Raw genomic sequence first — 13,307 nt, 5'->3', positions numbered from 1 at the left:
AAATCCTTTTTCACCAGGCTGAGAGACAAAGATAAAAACTAACAAGATAGTTACTCCTAAAATCCTTTTTCACCAGGCTGAGAGGCAAAGATAAAAACTAACAAGATAGTTACTCCTAAAATCCTTTTTCACCAGGCTGAGAGGCAAAGATAAAAATTAACAAAATAGTTACTCCTAAAATCCTAAAATGCTTAAAGAGACTGCAAAGGGTAATAATAAGGGTTCCTCCATGGTAAAGATGGTAATGTCCAATTCACGTACTTAACGGTACCCTTGAACCCTTAATCTGATCAAAAATGTGGAGGATACGGTCGTTTTTCTGACTAAAAACATGTTAATTTCTGTGCTCCAATGCATCTTATAAACAAGAAATGCGGAAGCCACTTTTGCAGAAAAGCTGCAAATTCACATAAACAGTTTAAAGAAAACAAAACATGAATTTACATAATTCATCCTTGATCAGACAAAGCTTTGAAGTGTGCGGTTGTATTTCAGGCGTTTATTTCTTTGTCACTTGAAATTACGCTTACAGTCTCTTTAAAATAAATTTACATATTTTTTAAGGTATTCGGGCTGGACTTTTAGTGATTGCTCAGGCACTCTTTGTGGGAAACTACTTTCTGGTGGATACTTATGCACCTGAGATACTACCTACCCCTGTCAGGTATATACTTATACACCTCTGAGATACTACCTAGCCCGGTCAGGTATACTTATGCACCTGAGATACTACCTACACCTGTCAGTATATACTTATGCACCTGAGATACTACCTACACCTGTCAGGTATATACTTATGCACCTGAGATACTACCTACCCCTGTCAGGTATACACCTGAGATACTACCCACCCTGTCAGGTATATACTTATGCACCTGAGATACTACCTACCCTGTCAGGTATACTTATGCACCTGAGATACTACCTACCCTGTCAGGTATATACTTAAGCACCTGAGATACTACCTACACCTGTCAGGTATTATACTTATGCAACTGAAAAACTACCTACCCCTGTCAGGTATACTTATGCAACTGAAAAACTACCTACATCTGTCTGGTATATACTTATAATGCATCTACCTAGAATACACTACCTACCCCCGACTTTAAGGTACAGGGTGTCCCACGAAACATGACAGTTAGTGAAAGGTTTTTGGGTAGACTACATTACTATACAGAGGGATACATTATAATCTATAGTCCTTAAATCGGGACTACAGTGGACTACAAAGAGGAGTAGTATCAGGAGACTACTCAGGACTTCAGAGAATAATACAGAATTAACTATACAGAGGATACAGACGGGATACATTATATTATATTATATCGGCCGCTACATAGTAAACTTAATATAGGATAAAACAGCATTTTTAAGGCCACGGGGGGAGGGCAAAAAATCGCCTGGAGGGAGACAAATTTCTTTTGCCCCACCTGGTTTAAATCCTTTATACGCACCTGCAAAGCCCCCTTGGAATGTCAAAAAAAGTTTTAAAACCTCCTGGACAAATTTCTGAAGACGTCGCTTATAAAAATGATAGAAAGAAGAATAATCTTCAGGACTTTATTATTTATAAAAAGCAAAGAATAGAATTGTAATCAAAGTTTTCTAAAAGTTCTATGAAATTAAGATGGTTATATTTTTTTATATGTAGAATTTTTCGTTAATGTCGTCAAACACCCCCCCTTCCCCATCCCACTATGTCTTTTAAAATTCCTATATTATTCCTCTCTACCCTTTCTTAATTCTCTTCACTCCTGACACCAATATAAACCGTTCAGACGTCTGAAATAACAAAGACGACATTTAAGATTTTAAATCTGGCGCTACAGCTGTTTATTTGGTCTGTCAAGCTGAGATACTTATATACAAAGATGAAGCTGTCATTATTGCATCAGCTGTTGCTGAGACCTGGACTTCCTTTTGTATTTTTTCATCATTAATTTAAGTTTGTTCTCCGTTTAAAAAATATCTAATGATTTAAAAAATGCAAAGAAAAATATTTTTCTATTTTTTTTAGTAGTTCCAGTGTTTGTTTATCGATCCTTGAAGAATCAGCTGACAGAATGATTCAGTCAGAAACTGCGCATCTATTCACCACTAACTACACAAAGAAACACAGATATCAAATATGAAGTGGCAATACAAGGTATTTATTGTTTTAATAAGTTTTATCAGCTAGTTATTATAGCGTAGATACACATTTTATGATATAGTAAAGACGGGCGGGGGGAAAGAGGGTAAAATAAAAAAGTTAGACGTATTCAAGTTATTTCGTAATTTATTGATAAAACAAATTGATTGTAAGAACTCCCATAGTTTTCAGAAGTGTTCTAATGCATTATAGTTACAATTATTTGTGTAAAAGAATCAACTTTTTCCGTATTTAGCTGAAAAATCTTAAAACTGCGATCTTTCATTGCGATTAAAATTCCGTTAAAATGAACTTTCTGTTTTCTTCTTTAGTTTGTACTTACCTTTTTCAAATCAAAAATTGGTAAGAGAACGATTTTTTACCTAAACCCCCCACCCTCCTATCAATTTTGTACATGGATCTATCATGTTCAGGAGTACCCCCCGCAGTGTTTGGATCTATTCTGATCGTTTCTAGCCTGTGTTTCTATTTCCTCCCGGAGACTAAGGATCGAGCTTTACCAAGCTCAGCAGAGGAACTAGAGATAGACAGAGGAGAATCTATTCTCAGGATACCAAGGTTAGATACAGGGGAATTGTTGTCGTCTTTATTCCATCTTAAAGTTATTAAATTGGGTAATGTTTATGTTAACTGATTTATTTATAAAACATGGGGGCCTTGCTCATAACATTTCCAAGTCATATATAACTTAACAAATAAAAAATACAAAATCCTTGACGACATCTTAAAGTTGAAAGAACGAAGAAGACAATCATTCCTCACTTTTCTGGTTATTACTGTTTAGATAGTCATTTGATAATGATACAAATAATGCATATACTGAAACATTCCTTTCTTTTTTTATAGAAATTTTCATTAGTTTATCATTTTCAGGATTTTAATGGGGGGGTGTGGCATGGCGCATGATGCTTTGTAAATCAGTTATTAATTGTGAATTGCGTCACTCACTATACTATTGCCTAATTATTATTTAAGTCGTAGTTAATCAAAATATTAATTGCGTATTTGTTCATAACATATATTGCGTCATTATTATTTCATGCACTATTTATGTAATGCATGATCTTTGATTTTGTTTTTTTTACGTAATAAATTTGATGAAGCCATATTACACAATTAATTTTTGTTTTCATATTTAAATTTGGATATTTTTGACGATTTCACTAGTATGTAATCTCTTAAAAAACCAAAAAAATCAAATTACAAATCTAAATTTCCCCTCACGTTAGGGTAATTATTTTTGAGTTGTGGAAAATAACTTAATAAATCCTCCCTCCCCCCGCCAGCCTAATTGAATTTTTGTTTAATCTCGTTTTGTTTGTATAGGAAGAACACCCCTTTGAGAAGAGGAGAGCGGAGGGCGAGAAGATTAGAAGGAAATATCCAGACAGGGTTCCCGTCATAGTTGAGAAGAGTCCCAAGGCCAGGATTGGGGACCTGGACAAGAAGAAGTACCTCGTCCCTTCAGGTTTCAATTATTTCCTTCAAGGGATTGTTAACATATATGATGATGAACAAAACACTCCAATTTAAAAGCGGGTTTCAAAAGTTAGAATGTAAATATTTATATTCTGCCACTTCTAAAAAGTAAATATTAATATTTCCTTAATATGTAACAGCTCGCAGACAAGCGTTTCCGTAGAGAAATCAGTTCATCAATCAAAGGTTTCAACAGGGGTGTATATTTTTGAAAATGACCCTTAAAAAATTCTTCCACTCCGCGCAAACATACCTAACTTCGGGAAAAGTGGATTTTCAGAAGAGAGGGGGGGGGGAGGTTAATGGTTTTTCAGGAATATTAACACCCCTGCGTTTAAAAGGTACCGTTGTGAATTGTAGAAGCCCTTTAAATCTCTTCTTTGAGGAAATGATTACATTTGAGCTTGTGTTCATTTTACAGAATTGTGTTTCTGTCAAAGAATAACTGTAAGATGAAACCTAAGCTTTATATATTTAAACTATTATCTTATATCCTTTTAGTGTTTGTAGAAAAAATAACATCTAAAAAAACACCAGTGTATTTATACTGACAATTTCTTAACCCTATTTCAGGAGAACTTATTAAAACTAAGTATATTGTTAAAGATTATTGTTAAGATGTTATTGTTCAGAACTATGTTCAATCAGGGTTCCATATAGTTTCATTTTTGATTAAACGGGATCGGGTTGAAAATACATTTGGGGCTTGAAAATACACTTTCTGTGTCAATGTGAACTTTTGCATAAACTGAAATCATGAACATGTTGGTATTTACCATTAAATAAATACGTTTTTTTTAGCTTTTTGCTGTACACCTTTTGCTCGAGTTTTTTACTTTATTCATTTTTCATTTTCGGCTCATTTTCACTTTATGCGCACGCATTACACTGAAATCATGCACAGTCCGATACCAGCCTCACACCTCAAGTGACTCTTTTGTTTAGCATGTACGATTAAAATTAAAACTTAATTTCATGAGCTGTTGCCTTAATTTCATGAGCTGTTGCCTTAATTTCATGAGCTGTTGCTTTAATTTCATGAGCTGTTGCCTTAATTTCATGAGCTGTTGCCTTAATTTCATGAGCTGTTGCCTTAATTTCATGAGCTGTTGCCTTAATTTCATGAGCTGTTGCTTTAATTTCATGAACTGTTGCTTTAATTTCATGAGCTGCTGCTTTAATTTCATGAGCTGTTGCCTTAATTTCATGAGCTGCTGCTTTAATTTCATGAGCTGTTGCTTTAATTTCATGAGCTGTTGCTTTAATTTCATGAGCTGTTGCCTTAATTTCATGAGCTGCTGCTTTAATTTCATGAGCTGCTGCCTTTAATTATTGCACACATTTGTCAAGATTTAAGAAATAAGATATCAATATGTGCTAAATTTTATAATTCAATGGAATATATCCACATCATAAAGCTTTTCAACTTTTTTTCAACATTTCAAAATGTCGTCATCTAAATGCAAGTTTGGCCCACTTTAGCATTTAATCACTTTGGCTTTTTAGATAGTTATTATTAATATTTAATTTTAGGAGCATCATGAAGAAGATTTTTTCCTGTACATAGCCTACTCTGATGAGAGTGTGTACGGTCAATAAGCAAGTATTCTACTGTGTCCCATGTACACAGGCATAAACAACTGTACAGTGAACGGTACGGTACAGCTGTGTTAGATCCCAAAATGTCTAAAACACTTTGAGGGATTTTGCATCCGCTTAATTGGCAAACCCGGAATATTACAGTGTAGTTTACTTGCACCGTGTACTGCAAGTGTTCAGTGTACACACGACAGTACGTATGCTGGTGTACTGTCTTCAAATTACAAAAATTACAGTATAAACGTTTCCCCCTTGTCTTAGTTTATTGTATTTACAAAACTCGAAATCTTAATAAAAAAATACAAAAATGAGAAAAATGTGATAAAAAAATATTCCTGTCTTTCTTTTTTTCCGTAGCATATTAGAGGCAGGAACTGTTGTGGTTTGAGAAAGATATATAATTAGTCTGTTAAATTTTAAATTCTGACAGTCGCTTCACCATCTTCTGTGGTACAGTGGTACAGTTGTACAGTTGTACTGATGTACAATTGTACATGAGAAATGGTGACTGATGCCTTCATGAATCATTAAGTTGTTTTGTGCTTCGAAAATATACATTGTCAATTCTTTTGATTATTTTCTTCTGAAATATACCAATAAAGCACCAAGAAATGATTATTTTTTATTTGAAATACGGATTTATTATTTGATTTTGTTTTACTATTTACAATTTCCTGTGTGAAGTGAGTGGTTTTTGTCATGACTAGGCTTTTCCATTTTCTATTTTGATTGTGAACATTTTCTCTTGGACAAGCCCTGGCTTGACTTGATTTTTATACATTGTAAAACAAAAACAAAAATGTTTGAATTAAAAAAAATTAAATTAAACTCGACATTTGTTTGAGGCTAATTTTTGAAATTTTGATCATTCATAAACCTTCCCTGGGGTCATGTGAGCTCCAACATAAAATTTGGGCCTGATCGGTTCAGTCGTTAAGATGGTTTTTAGAAATAAGAGACAAGCGAAGTATATACATATATAGATTAACCTAGTTAATTCTTAATCCTCAAACAGCAAGAAACTGTTGAAAGTTGAAATCAGGGTTTTATATTAATCTAATAATAAATAAATTGAATAATGAATATATCCTAGATTTTATACTTCGGAATGTCTAGCATGAATAAGTAAGGATGCAATTCAAACCACTGGACTCCATTTATAGACAGGGTAGGTACGAATAAGAGAGGGTGAAATACTTTCGGTTTCTTCTTAATTTTAACCGTGTTATGTGAGCAGGGGGGAAGGCACACCACACCATGTTTAGTCCGCAACCCACAAATGACGGTAACAATTTACAATTATTCCTTCCGACCATACACATTTTTTTCAAATTTAGGTACTTCAAGTTATTTAATATAATTTGATTTTGTTTGAAAAAGTAAACTATATTTAAGCCCTTGTCAAAACGGAAAATCCCTATTTTCGTCCGAACTACGATTTTTTTAATTTTCCCGTTTAAGGTGATATCGCTGGGATTTTAAAATCTACAAATCTAAAAATTAACATATTTTTGGTAAGGAGCAAAGCAAGTGGTTTTGATTTGCTCGAGGTATTATGAAATAAAAATCTCCATGAATAGTTTTAAGCTTATTATACCTTCTATAAAAAAACAGGATGAAATATTTTTAACCATTATATATACAGCACGAAATGGCTCGACTAAAATAAAGTACTTTAAAAAAGAATGTAAACAATGCCAGACGAAAAATTTTTGTCGGACGAAAAAAGGTGTGATGGCGTGCCTTCGCTCCCTCGTGTTGGTCTGTAATTCAAAATTTTTAAAAGTTGATATATCTTTTAATTTAATTTGCTCTTGGTGACAAGTAAAAACTTAAAACTTTAAAAATTATGTTCAGTAGGTCAAGAGCTGATCGATGAACAGATCTCACTGGGTCAGTGAATCAAATGCTAAACCAGACGAGGGGGGGAGTGCAGAAGTAAACAAACGGCACCCAAACGTGTTTGGCGGCATGTGCGCTCCTCAATTGGTAATCATAATCAGAAATAGAAAAGTTAACATGAAACCGTTTATTTCTTAGAAATAAGACATTGAGTTGACCTCTGTTAATGGCCCCACGGTGTACAATATTCTGAAAGCTTTCTTTATTGATCCTCTTTTTCGACCTTTAGACGAATTGATTGAAAATCATTTCTTGATTTTCTTGAAATGATGAATATTTCTAACGAAATATTCAATGAGTTATATAGTGGAAGATTTTCCAAAAAGTCGTCTTTGACATCGCAATTTTCGTTTCAGACATACAGAGTCCAATCTCTATAGATAGTGGTCATATAGTGGTTATGTAGTTCACGTAATACTTTGGGGGACGATAGTTTGGTCGCTAGATGTCTCTCGTATAAATTATATACAGTGAAACCCTTAGTAACGAATACATCATAAGAATTCATCAAATGTCGTATTCTTCACTTTCTGATAATGGAATGTTGCAGATATTTAGATTCTTAATAAAATGAAAATATGAAACTCTTTAAAACTGTTCCCGCATATTCATGGCTATTTAATTATTTTCGCAAATGCTGAAATTTACGTAATATAGTATAAAACTCATTGAAAAATTGTCAAGACGACATTTGATAAATTCTTCCGATGTATTCATTATGAAGGGTTTTACTGTATTAGATAAGAATTTTGCAAATATACACAAATTTATACTGTGCATGCAATTGGACTAAACTTTTACTTTCCCGCCAGGATATACTTTTTACCAATTAACTTTTAAAAAAATTTTAAGGATTTTATTTTACGTATTTTTACGTATTTCGTTTTTTTTCTTTACTTAAAAATTGTAATTTTTACAGTTTAAAAGTTTTATGCAAACTTAAAAAATATTTAAAATTTTTAAAAAAATAAATTATTTTTCAAGAGACTTGTTATTTAAGAAATTTAATGCAAACATTTTGGTAAATACAATGTTTCAATATTTCTATCATTTTGGAGTAAATTGATGTTTTCATTAGAATTAATATCAGTAAATTCTCGATTTTTTGGTAAATAGAAGTTTTACTATATCTGTCTTGTGTAGAAGATTGGATTGGAATGGATTGAAAATTATTGAAATCTAAAGAAAATGGATTTAAGAAATTTGTGGAACATAGTTGTATAGATTCTCGAAGGAACAATGTGAATGCAAACTTGAAGTCAACTTCTTAACATTTTGGTTTTAGAACTTGAATATGCCTTAAAAATACGTATAAGGAAAAACTTAAAAATTCCAGATTCGTTTGATTTTTTAGGTTTTTTTTCTTTTTTTTTTACTTCTAAGTTTGTCATATACGTATTTTTACGGATATAAAATACGTATTTTTACCTAGGAAGTGGTTAAGAAAATATCTTTGTTATGTGTATGGAAAATACGTGATTTTATGTATCCCAAACCTAAAAATATGTACGAATGTCATACATATTATTATCAGATCTCTGTAAACTATATTTACAGGTAAACTATATTTACAGGTAACTATATTTACAGGCAACTATATTTACAGGTAACTATATTTGCAATGTAGAACGTAGAAGACAATTGACAACCATTAATTATATAATTTAAACTTCTCTTTTACAGTATTAACTTAAATCAGTATTTTTGTTTCTACTGTTATGTAAAATTTACTTAAATTAAACTTATTTTCATTGGAAATAATTTAATTAGCCATAAAAATACTATATATAAAGCAGAAACCATATGTCGTCATTAGGGTTTCCAGCAAAAAGGGGAAATCTTTTCGCGAAAATTTGCACTTTTACGCATTTCGTTCGAGCGAAAAATGCGAAAATTTCCGCGAAAAAGAATTGCGAAAATTTCACGAAAAAGAATTTCGTGAAAAAGCTAATGGGAAGATTTGTTGGAAAAAAATACGGAGGAGAAATTATTAATCATTATATAATTAAACTTTTAATGCTGAGCAGAGAATTCCACAAGTTTTTTGCGCAATTAATTGTTGCCGCCACAAAACTCGTTAAATTTTGCATCGTTTTTGCATGTTTTCGCTTAATTCATTTTCGCGAAAAAAATTCTAATTTGACGAAAAAGTTTGCGAAATACTGACAAACATTTTCGCATTATTTCGCGAAAGTTTTCGTTCGCTGGGAACCCTAGTCGTCATCAAAGTATATTCTTTTGTGCACAACAAAACTTTTTTTTCTGATTCGTTAGACATTTTCTAGATGCGATTTAGCTTCGACTTCCTCGCCTATCTAGCCTAGGAAATCGCAGCGAAATTATTCACAGCTAGAAAATGTTTAACAAATCGGATACATAATAATTGTAGAATTTTTGAAGAATTTTTACATAATCATATAATATTGTAGTTAATCTATAGATTGCTTTTTACAAGTTACAAAATACAAGTTGTTTACTTTATTATCTAATGATTGATCCATAAAGCTGTGGACTAGCAACACGAAGAATCAAACTATGATTTAAAAAGTCAAAATGTAAATAGAAAACAGCAATTGTTAAGTTTGCTGTGCAAATCGACCCATATATGAATTAATATGTTAATATGTTGCTTTTTAACAAGAAAAAATACAAGATTACTTGAATGTCGTATTCCTGCTCCACACAGCTAGTATTTTACTGAATCATAAATAATAAGCTTATTACTAACTAAATGAAGTTTCGCTTTGAAAACTATTGACACGCTTTTTATGAACTATTTGAACATCATTAGGAAGAGCATCATGAACGAATTGTTCTGTATGATGCTTATCATGAACATGCTTTTGCTGAACTACATGATCATCATAAACATATTTTTGTTTAACAAATTGATCATGATCATCACGATCAAGTTTCTTCCGAGTTAGTTGATCACCATGACGATCCTTTTTCTGAACTACTTGATCATTCAGGCTAAAGTGCTGAGTGTAATCATTGTGAATATTATCAACCACATAAACTATGTTTATACTCTCTGCTCTCTGTTCACTCTGTTGATTATATATTCTTTGTTTCTCCAGTTCAACCGACATATTGTAAGGATCAACGAGACTATTGTAAGGATTATCGAGACTATTGTAAGGATTATCGAGACTATTGTAAGGATTATCGAGACTATTGCCAGGATTTAATTCTGTTCTTACTGGAGTGGAATCTGAATCGTTCTTCTCAATGCGCAGTGCTGAAAAAAATATGAATTATGTCACAAAAATTGTTTGTCTAAAAAAAGAAAATGGAAAATTACATTTCTTAGAACAGTATGATTGACATTTTTAGGAAATGATCTGTAGATTTGTCTCAAATCTGGAGAAAGAGATGGAGATTGCATTCGATGAAAAAGGAGAAGAAGGTCAAGAGGTACAACTGGGGTACTTTCTGTGTGAGAGNAGTGGAATTTGACCTCCTACTTCTGTCAAGTGGAATTTGACCTCCTACTTCTGTCAAGTGGAATTTGACCTCCTACTTCTGTCAAGTGGAATTTGACCTCCTACTTCTGTCAAGTGGAATTTGAATTGGTTTGAAAACACCATGGATTAAAATTATAATATAGAACAAAAATATAGATTACAGGACGCACACAAATATAGATTATATAGGACGATTAAAAATATAGATTGTAGGAAGATTAAAAAAATAAATTATTATAGGATGAACAAATATATAGATTATAGGACGAACACAAATATAGATTATAGGACGAACAAAAATATAGATTATAGGACGAACAAATATATTGATTATAGGACGAACAAAAATATAGATTATAGGACGAACAAAAATATAGATTAAAGGACGAACAAAAACATAGATTATAGGACAAACAAATATATTGATTATAGGACGAACAAAAATATAGATTATAGGACAAACAAATATATAGATTATAGGACGAACAAATATATTGATAATAGGACGAACAAAAATATAGATTATTGAACGAACACAAATATAGATTATAGGACGAACAAAAATATAGATTTTAGGAGGAACAAAAGTATAGATTATTGGACGAACAATAAAAAAGATTATAGGACGAACAAATATATAGATTATAGGACGAACAAATATATTGATTATAGGACGAACACAAATATAGATTACAGGACGAACAAAAATATAGATTTTAGGACGAACAAAAATATAGATTATTGGACGAACAAAAAAAAGATTATAGGACGAACAAATATATAGATTATAGGACGAACAAATATATTGATTATAGGACGAACACAAATATAGATTATTGGACGAACAAATACATAGATTATAGGACGAACAAATATATTGATTATAGGACGAACACAAATATAGATTATTGGACGAACAAAAATATAGATTATAAGACGAACAAAAATATAGATTTTAGGACGAACAAAAATATAGATTATTGGACGAACAAAAAAAAGATTATAGGACGAACAAAAATATAGATTATAGGACGAACTAAAATATAGATTATAGGACGAACAAAAATATAGATTATAGGACGAACAAAAATATAGATTATAGGACGAACAAAAATATAGATTAAAGGACGAACAAAAATTATTATCAAAAACCATAATAAGTTCAATACACCAAGGGTATGAATAAGAAGAGATTGTTTATATCTTATCTTTCATATCTATCATTTTTGTGTTTTTTTTTCTTTTTATGACTGTTTGGTTGTTTGTGTTCTTATTTTGACTTTCCTAATTTTCCTATTTTACCTATTTTTCCTATTTTTTCTAGTGTTCCTAGTTTTCCTAGTTTTCCTAGTTTTCCTAGTTTTTCTAGTTTTCCTAGTTTTCCTAGTTTTCCTAGTTTTCCTAGTTTTCCTAGTTTTCCTTGTTTTCCTAGTTTTCCTAGTTTTCCTTGTTTTCCTAGTTTTCCTAGTTTTCCTAGTTTTCTTAGTTTTTCTAGTTTTCCTTGTAATTTCCTAGTTTTTCTAGTTTTCCTTGTTTTCCTAGTTTTTCTAGTTTTCCTAGTTTTCCTAGTTTTCCTAGTTTTTCTAGTTTTCCTTGTTTTCCTAGTTTTCCTAGTTTTCCTAGTTTTCCTAGTTTTCCTAGTTTTTCTAGTTTTCCTTGTTTTCCTAGTTTTCCTACTTTTCCTAGTTTTCCTAGTTTTTCTAGTTTTCCTAGTTTTCCTAGTTTTCCTTGTTTTTCTAGTATTTCTAGTTTTCCTAGTTTTCCTAGTTTTCCTAGTTTTCCTAGTTTTCCTTGTTTTCCTAGTTTTCCTAGTTTTCCTAGTTTTCTTAGTTTTTCTAGTTTTCCTTGTAATTTCCTAGTTTTTCTAGTTTTCCTTGTTTTCCTAGTTTTTCTAGTTTTCCTAGTTTTCCTAGTTTTCCTAGTTTTTCTAGTTTTCCTTGTTTTCCTAGTTTTCCTAGTTTTCCTAGTTTTCCTAGTTTTCCTAGTTTTCCTTGTTTTTCTAGTATTTCTAGTTTTCCTAGTTTTCCTAGTTTCCTAGTTTTCCTAGTCTCGACGTGGTTTTTACTATTGTTATTTCATGATCTTGATATTTTTATTGCTTATTGCAATACTTTTTAAAAAATCTGTCATTTCCTCTCCCCCCTTCGCCCCTACACCTTCACTATTTTAGATTTGTCTGTTAACCATTCATGTTTCGTAATTTCCCCCCACCCCCCACCCTTTTCTATGCCTAATTTTATTTGACAGTGCAAGACTAGCTCCTCATTCTTAAAGTTGACCAATAATTTTTTTTTATTTCTTTTCTCATTTAAAAATTTCTATATTAATATTAGTCAAATCAGTCCTAGGACTGATGATGATTCAAAAAAAACATCGAAATATTTTTCCAACTTTGAAGTTGTACATTCCTATAGTTCCTACAGATACAGAACCCTTTTTAACAAATTCAGATTTTTACAATAAAATCCACCAAAGTTGAAAATACACGATGGGTTGACAAGGATAAATTTATCCTGAGTTCATAAAATGTGGTAATTTTGCAAATAAAAGATCCCTTTAAATTAAGGTTTCTTACCTTGTTTATTATTTACTGTAATTTTCTCCGAAATAACATTATTTAGTTTACAGGGATAGCAGAGAGAAGGATAGGTACACAGAAGAATACGAATCAGGGCTACAAAAAAAACACACAAATATAGATTATT

At 31.6% G+C, this 13,307-nt stretch overlaps 3 protein-coding genes across 3 annotated transcripts in view; 2 read left to right on the top strand and 1 right to left on the bottom strand.

The window, feature by feature from the left end:
* The window catches only part of LOC111699299 (organic cation transporter protein), a 6,623-nt gene extending 5,922 nt beyond the window's left edge, over positions 1-701 (top strand). The window contains exon 8 of the mRNA XM_023469940.1: positions 565-701. Within this exon, the coding sequence (XP_023325708.1) occupies positions 565-686 (122 nt within the window). The 3' untranslated portion in view covers positions 687-701. The remainder of the gene's footprint in view (positions 1-564) is intronic.
* A 1,340-nt stretch (positions 702-2,041) lies between these two features.
* LOC111699316 (gamma-aminobutyric acid receptor-associated protein) lies at positions 2,042-5,849 on the top strand. The gene is made up of 3 exons (XM_023469958.1): positions 2,042-2,149; positions 3,482-3,685; positions 5,168-5,849. Exons 1-3 carry the CDS (start codon positions 2,132-2,134, stop codon positions 5,231-5,233), a joined length of 288 nt encoding a protein of 95 aa, XP_023325726.1. The 5' UTR covers positions 2,042-2,131; the 3' UTR covers positions 5,234-5,849.
* Positions 5,850-13,163: 7,314 nt separating this feature from the next.
* Positions 13,164-13,307, bottom strand: part of LOC111699301 (uncharacterized) — a 9,246-nt gene continuing 9,102 nt past the window's right edge. The window contains exon 6 of the mRNA XM_023469941.1: positions 13,164-13,276. Within this exon, the coding sequence (XP_023325709.1) occupies positions 13,164-13,276 (113 nt within the window). The remainder of the gene's footprint in view (positions 13,277-13,307) is intronic.

Source organism: Eurytemora carolleeae, unplaced genomic scaffold (genome assembly GCF_000591075.1).
Source record: "Eurytemora carolleeae unplaced genomic scaffold, Eaff_2.0 scaffold116, whole genome shotgun sequence".
Classification (NCBI taxonomy): domain Eukaryota; kingdom Metazoa; phylum Arthropoda; class Copepoda; order Calanoida; family Temoridae; genus Eurytemora; species Eurytemora carolleeae.
Note: the sequence above shows the minus strand (reverse complement) of the source record. Positions and strands in the feature narration are given on the sequence as shown.

Excerpts from the sequence above, each read along its gene's own strand:
- LOC111699316 (XM_023469958.1), top strand. Across the intron at positions 3,686-5,167 it reads ATGAACAAAACACTCCAATT|GAGCATCATGAAGAAGATTT; the intron begins TAAAAGCGGGTT and ends ATTTAATTTTAG.